Genomic DNA, 13,418 nt, shown 5'->3' with positions numbered 1-13,418 from the left:
GAAAAAATCTATTGAACACCAAAATTACCTTCCGCGTTTGCGGCTAAGTCAAACTTGACCTACTTTGTTTGAACTTTATCTGGCAATCCTGGCATTTTGCAAACTTGTATAAAAGTCGTTTAGAATGATAGATTTTGTAGATTTCCGAAGTCTATATATAGTAGGTAATGTTGAATTCGCGTGCTGATAGTAAAACTCGGATGCCTATGCAGTAAAACCGAAGAATCGAACTATCTATGATGTGTTTGAAAATAGATAGCTTAGCTACGAATATTGTTAAGTAAATCCAGTACCAATGTACAAAATATATCTTTTCGAAAACGGTGAGTTTGTATATAAAACAATATGTATTTTACGTAAGCAAACCTAATTTTAACGCTGTCTTTGTTTTTTTTTATATTTAAAATGTGCAATTAAATAAAAGTACTTTTTAAATAAATTTTATTTGTATACTCTTTAATAAAACTAATGAATATACAAAAAAGTTTCTTTGGGAAAGTTGTTTGTAATCATGAGTACAATCACGGGTTTAAATATCCTACACTAATTACCGGTCACCCTATATACCTATACACATCATTAATTATCTGCAACTTATTCGAAAATGCAGATCCCAGTTTATTGTACATCCCATATTTTATGAAAACAGCAATAATTTGATATTACTAATTAAGCAGGTTACGCTTTAATTACGTTGTTATTTATATGCTGTTACACAACATGAAAAAGCGCTGATTAAGAGCTTTAAACGCGAGTTTAATGCATTGATTTAATAGCCGGTGTTGTTAACGAATTTCATTATAAAATTATGGATGTTATTATTAACTAAAATCAGACATATTTAATTTTCATGTATCTACCTTATATAGCTTATACACCGCAAACAGGTGATGGTAAAGAATGAAGGAATGCAATGTTTATCTTACGTAATAATAGTTGTAATCAACTGCTTAAAGCTGATGTTGCAAGAACAAAACGAAACAAAAAAAAATGCGTTTTTGGGAGCGTTCCGCTTAGAACCTATAATAACTATTTTTATAAGATTGATCCAAAGATTTTGCATTAAGATCGGTTATTGAAATTGGCAGTAAATAAAAAAGTAGTCTTAGAAGGCACATAAACTTGAAAAAACTACTTCCTTATACTTGTAAACCAGACACCAAAAACATAACCTACAACAACCTAAATATAAACAGACTCCTAAGCGCAAACTCCTTGGCTCTCCTCGTTGATAGAAGTCGTAATATGTAGACCTATCACCGTACCGGAGTGTCTCGGTGTCTATTTAGTGGGGATCAATAGGGTCTCAGCAGAAACCCGGGATTAGGGCGAAAAGAGAGAAAGCTACGAACAAAGCCGGGGTAATCACTTGTGTTAACGCTAGTACTGAGTATTGGTAGCTGATATATTGCGGTACGGTACGATGTTTTTGGAGTTTTGTTCAAGATTTCTTGTGTTATGATACAGTTTTTACCCGTCTGCTAGAACGAGAGTTGTTGGCTATCGTATCTGCGTAGTCGATTCATAGTAAATTCATAATTAGTAATATTTTTGGTTTCAAGAGTAAAATAACCCAGAAAATATTAAAAAAAGTAACCTCACTCACACAACGCAAACGTTGTTTCACGTCGGCTTTCTGTAAGGCCGTGGTATCACTCCAGTCGAGCCGGCCTATTGGTGCCGAAACATGGTTTTCCACACTTAAAGTGTCATGTTTTAGACGTAAAAATCGTTAAATCGTAAGTTATAAAAACATATTATATTTATTTTATTTGAATCAATAATCACGTTTCAACTACATTGACATTGGAAAACCTATTTATTTTTTATATTATTTCCATTCCAAGTAACTTTTTTGTTATTTATTGTAACTTCCATAAAAAAATATTAAATTATTTATGTTTTACGGCTTACTCACGTAACAAATACTGTACGTAAGAACCTATTACATTTTATTTATGGGATATACGTTTAATTAAGCGCACGGCTGATCCCGTAATCATGTCGAAGCCTTTTATTAAGGTCGGGAAACATCGGGACGAGAGGAAATAACGCCATTGTCTCACATTATTGGCTATTAAAACATTGATTCTATTTCTCATATAATCAAAAACAGTAGATTATCATAGGTGTTTTTATTGCTCTACATCCTCCCATGGGGGTATGGGGAGACAATAGACCACCAATTACTACGAATCTTACATAACACTTTCGCTTCATCAGTCTTTTCATGCAAGCTCGTCGGTTAAGGGTACTTTTAATTTGGTCCTCCTTCTTTTTCAATATATCGCCAATCTGGTCTTTATATGTCCGTGTAGGGCGCCTTCTACCGACAGCCCCATTTATATTCGCCTTGTATATTTCTTTCATAAATCTGCTTTGATCCATCCTTTCTAAATGTCCAAACAATCGTAACATTCAATATAATGATACTATGATAAATTCTCTTTAAAACAAACATAATCCCCGAAACAAGAAATCACGGCAAAAATCGCAGCACCTCGAATCGCACATCCAAGTAAATCGCGTCATCTTTATCACCAATTCGAGTAAAGTGACCCAATTTAATCGCCAAACCGAGTAAAGTGAGCTATTCTGCAGCGCTATAAGCGCTTCGTGGTTCCGTAAGTAAGCTGGAAAAAGCCGAGCCGCGATGTAAATCTTGGCAAACAATTTTCGTTGCCTTGAAACTTGTAGGTCAGGGTGACACGTGAACCGGCGAGCTAATTCTTTTTTTGCTACAGTTCGCGCATAATGTGCAACCTTTTTTAGAATCTTTTTTTTCTTCTTTCTGCTACTTAATTCCACCTTGGCCTTTTAAGGATTGGATTTTGTATGTGAACTTGTAGCTTAAGTAATTGAGTTTTCGTCGAGTTTCTTGGGAAATTATGGGGTAATTCGTAGCTGTCAGAACGAAGACTGTGGCTGCTAATAATTTTGGGGCAGTTTGGGTATCTTGGGACAAAATTTATTTAAGTTACACCTTTATTGTAATAATTTGACGTTAACATTGTATCGAACTTAAACGTGCTAAAGATTTCATAACATCTTTATCGAATTAATTATTATGTTATCGGCTTACTCACGTAACTGTTTGACGAGGAACTCGACTAATTTCAAGCCATGATGGAGGCTCATATTCAGTTACGTGAGTAAGCCGATAACATAATAATAATTAATTTAGTGTGTCTCTCGAAAGTTATAATAATAAAATTATCTTTATCGAAATTTTAATCTTTAAAAAAATAGTACTTAAATTCAATGAAGTGCCTAAACAATGAGAGATAGCAATACTACTTAGAGAAACATTGCTTTTCATTAAACACTGGCACTCTCTACGAAAAAAAAAACAAACTAAGACACCTTAGAACTAAGACAAAATTCAATTCAATTGACACACAGAACATGCACGTTGAGTTAAAACGAAATCGATGTCGGAGTCTTTGAAACGACCTAATTTCCGATTGTGACGTTCTAATCCGGATTTAGTAAGGCCTCCGTTGGCTTCGTTGGGCCTAGGCCACGTCAACGCCATGTTTTAACCGGTTTAATTTAATTAAAGGATAAATTGGATTGATTTGGATGGATGGCCTCCAGTTTTTGGTTGGATAGGTCTTCCAATTTTCGGGTATTGATTTAGTTTGTGTGTAGTGTAGTGGAGTTCAATTTAGTTGGTTGTATACGAGTAGGTATAGCTTGTGTTATTTTTTAATAGTTGATTGAAGAGTTTTAATAGTAAAAAGGTGTAAAATATGTAAAACGATGAACCAGATCTAAAGATGAAAAAGGCTTGCTTTGTAATAGTTATTCGAAGAGATTTTTTAGTAAAATAGTGTACATGTGATATGATACGCAAAGTCTAATAAAAAGGCTTGTAAAAAGTGTTTATTAATATATTTTTTTGTGTAAACACGTTTGTTTTCGTTCAATCAATCAATCGAGGTAACTTTGGCTTTCGTCAAATAACAATATTTACGTCTACTGAAAGAAAAATCCCGAAAAATAAGTAGCGCAAACAAAATTCAAATTGTATTTCATCCGTTGCAGGAATCGATAGAAAGTTCTTTGTCTCCCGAGACAACAAAGAACGCTCACCCTTCGCGAACGTAAAATTATGCCACAAAAGAGTATTTACTACTTGCTAATTCTAACATTTTTTGAAGATAAAAAATACTGGCTGGTTGTAAATGAAGAACGAATTAAGAGTAGCCATTTATTTTAAAAATAAAAAACAAATGACGAATAACTTATTTGGATCTACCTACATTAACTTTATAAATAGTGAATTATAGTTTTTGTGTTGTTGTTATTATAATTATTATGTTAAAATTAGCAATTATCCTAGTCTTGAAATAAGTAAAATAAAGTACCTACGAGAGAAAGAACTTAGAGCAGTCTTCTCAACATTCCATGTAAGTAAGAACGTAGTGTTAATAGAGTTTCAACCTTGTTCTTTTGCAGTATAGTTAAATATTGTATAAATACCTACTCCTATTAGAATATTGCTTAACCTTACATATACAAACACCATAGAACCTTTTTTAAATGCTTTATAATTACTAACTGTTAGCAAATAAAACACACAACAAGCAAGGTCGCACAAAATTGCAATTCTGCAGAAAACTTTTTTTTTAACGTACAATAAATTCCTAATTAAGTAAATATCTAAATAACATCTAGTTAGCAATTTCTCTTTAACCATAATATCATTAATATTCAACACACGATGGCACAACAAATGACATAATGTCCAATTGATTGCAACTGGGTCACTGATTGCTATTGCATTTAATGATCCGTAATAGGAGCATTTCCGTTGTTCCGAAGTTGAATGAATCGTAGATTTTTATTTTACATTTCAAATATACTCATACATGGCATTTTAAAGAAGTCTATGTGTTATTTCAGATCATAATTTACTCCTATTCGAAAGTTCATCCCAATCCCTTCAGCCGTTTTGACGTGAAATAGTAACAAACATCCATATAAGTTTTTAAACTGACATGGTCACTAACACTATTACTAGAACTCATTACGGGATATTTATGCCATATGTGAAGGGAGTGACAGATAAGGTTGCAAACATTCTCCACAAATATGCCATAAAGACTGTCTTCACTCCTTTCCGGAAAGTTTCCCAGATGCTGCGCTCGCCGAAGGATAGCTTCCCTCTAGAAAGACCTGGTGTCTATAAAGTGGACTGTAGCTGTGGCAAATCATATATCGGTCAGACTAAGCGTACTGTGGCTTGTAGAATTTCTGAGCATATCAGAGCGGTGAAAAACAACGACGCACAAAAATCCGCTATAGCTCAACACATCTTGGAGGCTGGATCAAACCACTGGATTGAGTTACATAACCCACAAGTTATCTCGACAGAACGCCAATATATACCTAGACTGGTAAGAGAAGCGATTGAGATAACCAAGTACAAAAACTTCAACCGGGAGGATGGGTTTCAACTGTCGAGGGCTTGGAATCCAGTGGTCCAACTGTGTAAAACCCGAAAAAGTGCCAAGAAAGAAAAAAGTTCGCGAGCGGACACAGTGAGTTTTGTGTGTCGAGAGTTAAACCGAGTTACAAGTGACAATGGTAGTGGTGTTAGTGATGTCAGCAAGAAACGAACGAGAAAGCGGGTAGACCGATTTGTCTGCTCGTGAACACCCACCCGCATTTACTCCAGTTAATCCGTGATCATGGCGCTTGCAACAGTGCCGAAATATCGGAAACTCGCCAAATTAAATAAACATGGTAAATATCCCGTAATGAGTTCTAGTAATAACAAACATTCATACTCACAAAGTTTAGCATTTATCACATTAGTACGATTTTATCTCATGCGTAATACACGTACTGTTTGTGTATTAACATGCAACTTTATACTGCAATCTGCAATTTTATTAAATAACTTTGCCCTTGAATTAAACGTAATTGCCTCTATTATGTTAGGTATATTGTTGACGGAGGCTTTGTGCAGTTTTTGCACGACACCGGTTAGCGTTACATTCGTAACAAAATACCTACTAGTTTGTAACGTTAACGTTTTCGTTTTGTATTCGAAACGCGTTTCTTGTCCCTGAAGAAAACGGTAATACACTTTTTGGGAGTTTTGTTGGGACACGTCTAAAAATAACGTGTGACAAGTGAAACACCTACGCTTTTACTCATAGCGGAATTTATTGATATTATTTAGGGGTTAATGTTCGCTTAGAACTCGGCTGTTTCTTACCAGAAAACTTTACGTGAAATCTTCTGTTTCTCAGTCGCAAATTAAAAAAAAAACTGCGTTTCAAAAACTAAAACAAAAAGCACAAAATAACTATTATAAGTACTAACTGGTAGATTAGAAGTCGGTGCCATATGTCAGTAGACGTATTGTGGCCGTTACTGATTAAACGTTTTCTCTAATTCAATCACAATAAACCTTCAGTTTTCTTATGCTAAAACTAAGTCTATCTACTATGGACGCCCATAATAATCCAAAACAATTTTCACCCTTAAAATCTCTAACGTCGCCATGACACAAAATAACAATGTCGGTACAGTCCAGTTTCCGCTATGTTGTACTTGAAGCACCCTTTTTGTAACAACCGCATGACGGGCGCCTCGCTCCAAAAAATACAGTCCATTGAAATTTTGAACAGAATAACCCGACCGGTAGTTGAAAATGGTAACAAAATGTAGGAGTAACCTCGCAGGTAGAAAATGGTAACAAATGTACGTAGTCACAACCTCTCAGGTAACATTTACTGTGAAGATTATGGAGGTATAGTTAGGGAGACAAGACAATGTAATTTGTGTGAGGAGGTTTATTCAGTCGTGAGTAAAGAAATATAAACATACAAAGTGTCATGTCAGTTTTTATTTAAAGGAACAAAGGAAATCATAGTGAGAAAACTTGAACTTATAGTAATTTTAAGATATAGGTTTGAAATCGCCGATCCACCTACAGTTAGTGTTGTTCATTCCTTCTCCGTGTGAGATAAACCCTTTGCCCAGATACATGACAATTACAAGTTGATAACGAACCGGAATATTTTATTTGACTAAAATTACACTAGAACTTCTCTATAAAACATAGTTCCTTTTTGAGGAGGGAAAATCATCTAAAATCCCATTCCTACTCCTGCTATATACTTAATTCCTCCTTTCTTTATAAAACATTGATTTAAAATTCTACAAAACAATTCACGGTACAGTTGAAATAGATAATGACTGCAGATATTTATAGGTAGGACTTACTGGAAATAAAACTGAATTCGCGGTAGTCATTACGTTTTATAATTATGAACGATGAACGAAATATGTAGGTAATGCACAATCTGTTCCAAAGTAAACATTAATTAATGAAATACATATTTTATTAATTCATTAAAAACATATTTGTATCGGAAAATAAACATCAGTTTATTTGATGGGGAAGTGGCAATTCTGTGCCTGTTTATTTAGCTTTGTTTCTGTAGAAATAATTATGATAGGAAATACAGGCATTTGCTGGCTTCGTCTACGAGATCAAAGGAAAGAAGTAGACTATGAGACTATCCCTTTCCAGTATTAGGATACTATCTTCTACAACCAATAAAATCATGGACTAACTTATAATGACATGATGAGAAAACTATTTTACTGTCGTAATCAGAGGCATGTAATGGTTACTTAACCCAGTCCTTAGCAAAAATAAATTAGTCAAATCGGCTCATTAGCCAAATCGGTTCAACTGTTCTCTAGATTTAGGCTTACCTGTCATTAGCGATTAATTTTTATAATTATAGAGTCATAAAGTAAAACATCGTAAGGATATTTAGGCTTATAATTTCTAATTATAAGTTTGAAATCGCCAACTCGAATTGAGCAAGCGTGGTGATTAACACTCAAACCTTCTCCGTGCGAGAAGAGGCCTTTGGTCAGTAGTGGCCACTTATAGACTGTTAATGTGATGTGATAGACAGGCACTTCTAAATATTTATTTTCATTCATTGCAGTGCACAATACAGTTACAAACTTCGACTGGAGTGCAAGTGACTTGACAATTGCGTACCAAATCTCTTTGAACGACCCAAATGTATGTTTTATGGGAAAAAGCTCTTACGTGAAGCACCATGGTGAGTGTACGGTGAAAGATTTACTGTCTTAGGCCCAATTTTAGCTTAGAAGCCCTTTTGGTTTGTTTTGTAGATACCGATGCTAGTATTGTTTTGGACTTTATTGTGAATTGATAAGGTTGGGATTTTATTGAAGTTTTTAAAGGTAAAGGTAGTTTGATGTTGGTTTGTCTTGTAGATGCAGATGCTAGTATTGTTTTGGACTTTATTATGAATTGATAAGGTTTATTTTTTATTGAAGATTTTGACAGGTAAGGGTAGTTTGATGTTGGTTTGTCTTGTACAATACAGATGCTAGTATTGTTTTGAACTTTATCGTGAATTTGATAAGGTTGGAATTTTATTGAAGTTTTTGACAGATAAGGGTAGGTTGATGTGTTTGTGTCTGTGTTTGTGTAGCATAGTCGTAGTGGCCAGTTTTTGTTCGTAGGTTTTCGGTTAGATATATGTATAGATAATGTGTGTGTTTGGTTTCTTTGTAAGTTTAATTGATTGGTTTGTTTTGTGTTACAATGCTACTGACATTCCAAGCTTCTTTTAGAAGTAAATAAGGTTTCATTAACAGTTATTCTGAAAGATATGCATATTAATAGAGAGGGCAATCCAGAAGACGCGTACAAATACCTATATGTTTTTAAAGTTTGTAGAATTTTATTCTCAAATTTTGATTCGTTCTGTATAAATTTGCTCTACTTATTTAAGTGCCAAGCAATAAACTTATACATACAAATAAAGCGAGTATAAAACTAGAAATCTAAATAAACTAGATAATATACAACTTTTAAAGTACCGCACTTTAACCAATAGCCAGAACATTAGTGCCTATAACTCAAGGAGGAGCATTAAAATTCTAAAGCTTTTCCCAGTGGTCTGTAGTGACCAGTATATTCACGGCATTAGACTTGGAAGAAATCAGTAGTAATTTTTAAGACACGAGCAATATTTTCCAACATTCCCTGAGGAAATGGAAAATATGGCGACCGCAGCGCATGCCTCGATTTCCACAACAAATAACTATATTGAATCGTAGCGGCCGCATTGGTAAATGCTCTAATAATTTCACAGGCGACTCTGAACTTTATATTCCAGGTATAAGGCTGAAAGTTGGAATGTTAGAGGCTGTGTGCATAACAAAATTTCTTGCTGGAGTCACAATTGGTCGCCTGTTGACGGAAATAAGGCATATGCACGTGGAATTCCAAATGAAAGTAGCTTATTTTGGAAAATGTACGGGAAATTATTCATACGGGATATCGAATATGCAGCTACATATTGATGAAGTGTTTTAGGTATAACGCAGTTTTATGAATGAGGTATGACGATGAATTATGCAATGAAATTCACGTTGCTTTCTATATAGCATTTTGTGTTAGATCATGGCGGTGGTGGTCTGATTTTGATTTTTGAGTCTGTTTACTTCGAAATTTAATTCAATTTACGTTTTTTTTATCGAGTTTCTGTTACGATCATGGTAATTTATTGTGTAGTTTTATGCTCTAGTAATAAACAATCCCATCAAAAACATCCTGTAAAAAACCCAAGTCTCGCAGCTCAGTCTTTCTACCGTCAAAAGTTGTGAGATCCATGTAATACCAAGTCGGTTAATCTATTTAGTGTCTACTTGAAGGACCTTCTGTCTTAAGTTATTACATAAGTTATTATCATGCCAATATAAAAAATATTTAACGTTTTAAACAAATAGATCGACTTGGACATCGCTTGATTTGATTATTAGTATGTATCACACTACACAGCACGACGGGCCAGCGACCAACAGGAACGAGAGTTTCAATCGCGTGAGGCGCGAGAGACTAAAGAATCTAATATAATATTGTAATATTCATTTTGTTTTCATGCGTTGATGGCCGTGCCGCTTTTTTTTTGCTCGACTTGGCGGGAGCACTGCCGTGCCCCCAGATTATTACTGCACGGTTGGCGCGGTAGCTGGACAACTGACTACCGTGTAACGTGTAGCCGATTCCCACACGTTTCGGGTCTGGGTGTTCTGTGTATATGAAATTGTATGTTTGTAAACGCACCCATGACGGGATAGTATAGGGAATCGTTTTTCTTTAAAAATCAATGAATTTAATTGATTTCGTCAATTAAATTTTCAATACTGGCACAGCAAAAACATGCCCATATAAATATTCCAATTAAAACCTTCGACGTTTTACACTCACAGTGAAAACAAAAAAGAAGCAATTTCAAAGGATTTTTCTAAACATAATAGGAATGTAAACCGAAGCGGACACGGTCGTATTGAAATATTTTTCTACGGACCCGATGTCACAGGAGTTTGCAATGCAATACACTCGAGCTGTACATGACCAGTTTATCGTGGTCTCGCTTTTATATAGTCTTTCCCCACATTCGACGGTCAGTTTATACTGGTTTTGTATAGCTTGAAGTGTAGCCATGTGTTCAGAAAAACAACAAAAATCAAACCTTCGTTATTAACTCCCGAATTTTTTCGACGGTTGTTATTTTAGATTTTTCAAACGTGTTTTAGATGAAGTATCGAAATCGTTTTACTTTGAGCTTTGAGCATGTCGATGCGGTTGCTAAATATTTTTACGGTCCTTTTTTTACGTAAACATGATAGAGCCCCAATCAGCTCTCAGGTTGGGTGTATCATTAGCCATCTAATAATCCTTTTTTATGGTGTATAAGCCGGGAAACGAGCAGACGAATCACCTGATATTAAGCAATCGCCGCTGCCCATGGACACCTGAAACACTAGAAGCGTCAGAAGAGTGTCGCTGGCCTTTTGGGGGCTTGAAATTTAAGGATTGTTGGGGAATCGAGGATTGCAAAGATTGGTAATGGGAGTAATTGAACAACAACACAAGCGTTTTTCATTTACGTTGATTTTCTGTGATACTTGGCCGAGCCAGTCCATTTGTGTCGAAGCATGGTTCTCCCACACCTAATCCTTTATTGAGTTTTACAAATGAAAGTTTATTTAACACTAGCTTCCGCCCGCGACTCCGTCCGCGCGGATGTCGGTCTTCGCGTGGAAGTTTTATTTCTCCATTTTGAGTAACTCTGACAATGACATCTTATAAATATCTGTTGGACCCAAATACGGCGAGGCCCATAATAATTAAGGAGATCCCTCTATCACCGAACATTTTCCAAATGTGTTACTTTGAACAAAACGTCGTAGTTGGCCAAATACGTCTCACACAACAGAGATGTGAATGCCATTAATAAAAAAAAATAAAAAAAAAAGATCCCTCTATTGAGCTACTGCTGTTGAGCTCGCGTTCTGTAGAATAAAACTGAAAAATAAGGATTTTTTTTCTACGTATTTTTCCAGGATAAAGAGTATCCCATTTTATGCTCAGGATAGTAAGATATAATTATACCAAGTTTCATCGAAATCGAACCGTTAGTTTTCATGTGATGCCTGAACATACAGACAGACAGACAGACAAAAAAAAATTTAATCACATATTTAGGTTTGGTATCGATCCAGTAACACCCCTTGCTATTTATTCTTTCAATATTTTCAATGTACAGAATTGAACCTTCTACAGATTTTATTATAATATTTTTGATTTTCCACGACAGTACCGAAGCGCTCGGCCCATACCCAACCAAATGAGTGTAACGAAACCATAGCGCGATCTATTTCGATCCCAACGCCAAAGACAACTCGGATTATTGATCTATACTCCGTTCGGGCATTTTCTTTGTACTAAAAGTTTAATTATTTTTACTATTTATTTACTTTTTTCGATGAATTAAAACAATAACATGAACCGAAGTCGTGTAACAATCGACATAGAATTATCTATACTCCGTTAGAGCATTTTCTTTGTACTAAATGTTTTATTATATTGATATTATTTTTTTCATACCTTTTTACTATTTATTTACTTTTTTTCGATAAATTAAAACAATAACATGAACCGAAGTCGTGTAACGATCGACATAGAATTATTTATAAATAATTTATTTCTTATTTTAATTTTTTGATTTTTGAAATAAAATTATATCTATGTCCTTTCTAAGGTTCTAAACTATATCTGTACCAAATTTCAACCAAATCCGTCAAATAGTTGCGGAGATTAATGGTATAAGCATAGAATGTTCGACGTGATTCTTTAATTTGACATAACTTTTTTATTTATGAACCGATTGACATGAAACAAACACTAAATGTAAATTTAAGCATCCCACAATATATTCGTGTAAACCGCATCCAACTCGGATCAGCCGTTTCTGAGATTAGCGCGCACAGACGAACAGACAAACAGACAAACAGACAAACAGACAAAAAAAAAGTTAATTACATTTTTGGGTTCGACATCGACATAACAATAACCCCTGCTATTTTTTTTATTTTTATTTTCAATGTACAGACAGCACTTTTCTACGATTTTATTATATGTATAGATTAATTTACTTTGAATTCTCAGCTAACAATGTCTTGTTAGCTCTAAGTAAAATTAATAAATGAAAAACACAGGAACCCTTCTATATCACAAGCACCAAAACCCCACACGTGTTCTTTTCAGCCAAAATTACACTCACTAACCCAAAGTCATTGATTGCTTCTTTATATTTCTTGACAGGACCAATATTCAAAGCAACTACACTATTGCTACCGGCAAAGTTATTTACAACTCCATTAACATCGCCTACATTGAAATCTTCCGAGAAATCTTTAAATCCCAGATAATCTTGCTCGTGTAAAAACCTCTTTGGTAACAAAGAGCTTCTTTTCAGTTATAATAAGAAAGAAAAATGCCGGGAGGGACTCTTTCTCAAAATAAGATCAATAAACGGTCCGGTGAAGTATTAAAATATTATTCGGCACGTCTGGAGGGAAATTGTGAGTTATAGTGGGCTTACGGTTTGCATATGGGTTTAACTTTGTGGCTGGAGGTTATTGTAATTTGATACAGCTTTTTTTAAGGGGATAAAATCATCCAATGTCTTCTCCCGCCCTGGGCAAGACGAGAGGGAGTGTCAGACTCTTACTGACTAAAAACCACCCCGTTCCTACTCCTGCTTTACGAGCCGGAGCCCCGGTAAACCCGCTAGGTAGTCCGCAGCTCCGGATCAGGTATTAGCCCTACTGGGCCAATTTGATACAGTTAGGGATATAAATTGTGGCAATCAAAACATAGGCAGATAGTAAACATTTTCGGTAGTGTAAATTAACTCCAAACGTACTAACTAGGGTCAAATATGTATGTACATAAAACAATATTACGAATGTTCGTAATATTGTTTTATCTCACAGAGCAGACCAATAAACCTGAAATTGGCGATATTAAAATAAACAAATACCTATTTCACTAA

The 13,418-nt window shown here is 35.0% G+C and overlaps 1 protein-coding gene across 4 annotated transcripts in view; it reads left to right on the top strand.

Moving 5' to 3' along the window:
- LOC118269698 (chaoptin) overlaps positions 1–13,418 on the top strand; it is an 81,915-nt gene that overhangs the window by 36,048 nt on the left and 32,449 nt on the right. For 3 of the 4 annotated variants that reach the window (XM_050706887.1, XM_050706888.1, XM_050706885.1), the window contains exon 2: positions 7,983–8,102. The exons of the other annotated variant lie outside the window; for it this stretch is intronic. In XM_050706887.1, coding sequence (XP_050562844.1) covers positions 8,100–8,102 — 3 coding nt within the window. In that variant the 5' untranslated portion in view covers positions 7,983–8,099. The remainder of the gene's footprint in view (positions 1–7,982; positions 8,103–13,418) is intronic. 4 annotated transcript variants of the gene reach the window in all.

Source organism: Spodoptera frugiperda, chromosome 30 (assembly GCF_023101765.2).
Source record: "Spodoptera frugiperda isolate SF20-4 chromosome 30, AGI-APGP_CSIRO_Sfru_2.0, whole genome shotgun sequence".
Lineage (NCBI taxonomy): Eukaryota > Metazoa > Arthropoda > Insecta > Lepidoptera > Noctuidae > Spodoptera > Spodoptera frugiperda.
The sequence above is the reverse complement of the archived record's forward strand: the minus strand, read 5'-3'. Positions and strand labels throughout refer to the sequence as shown.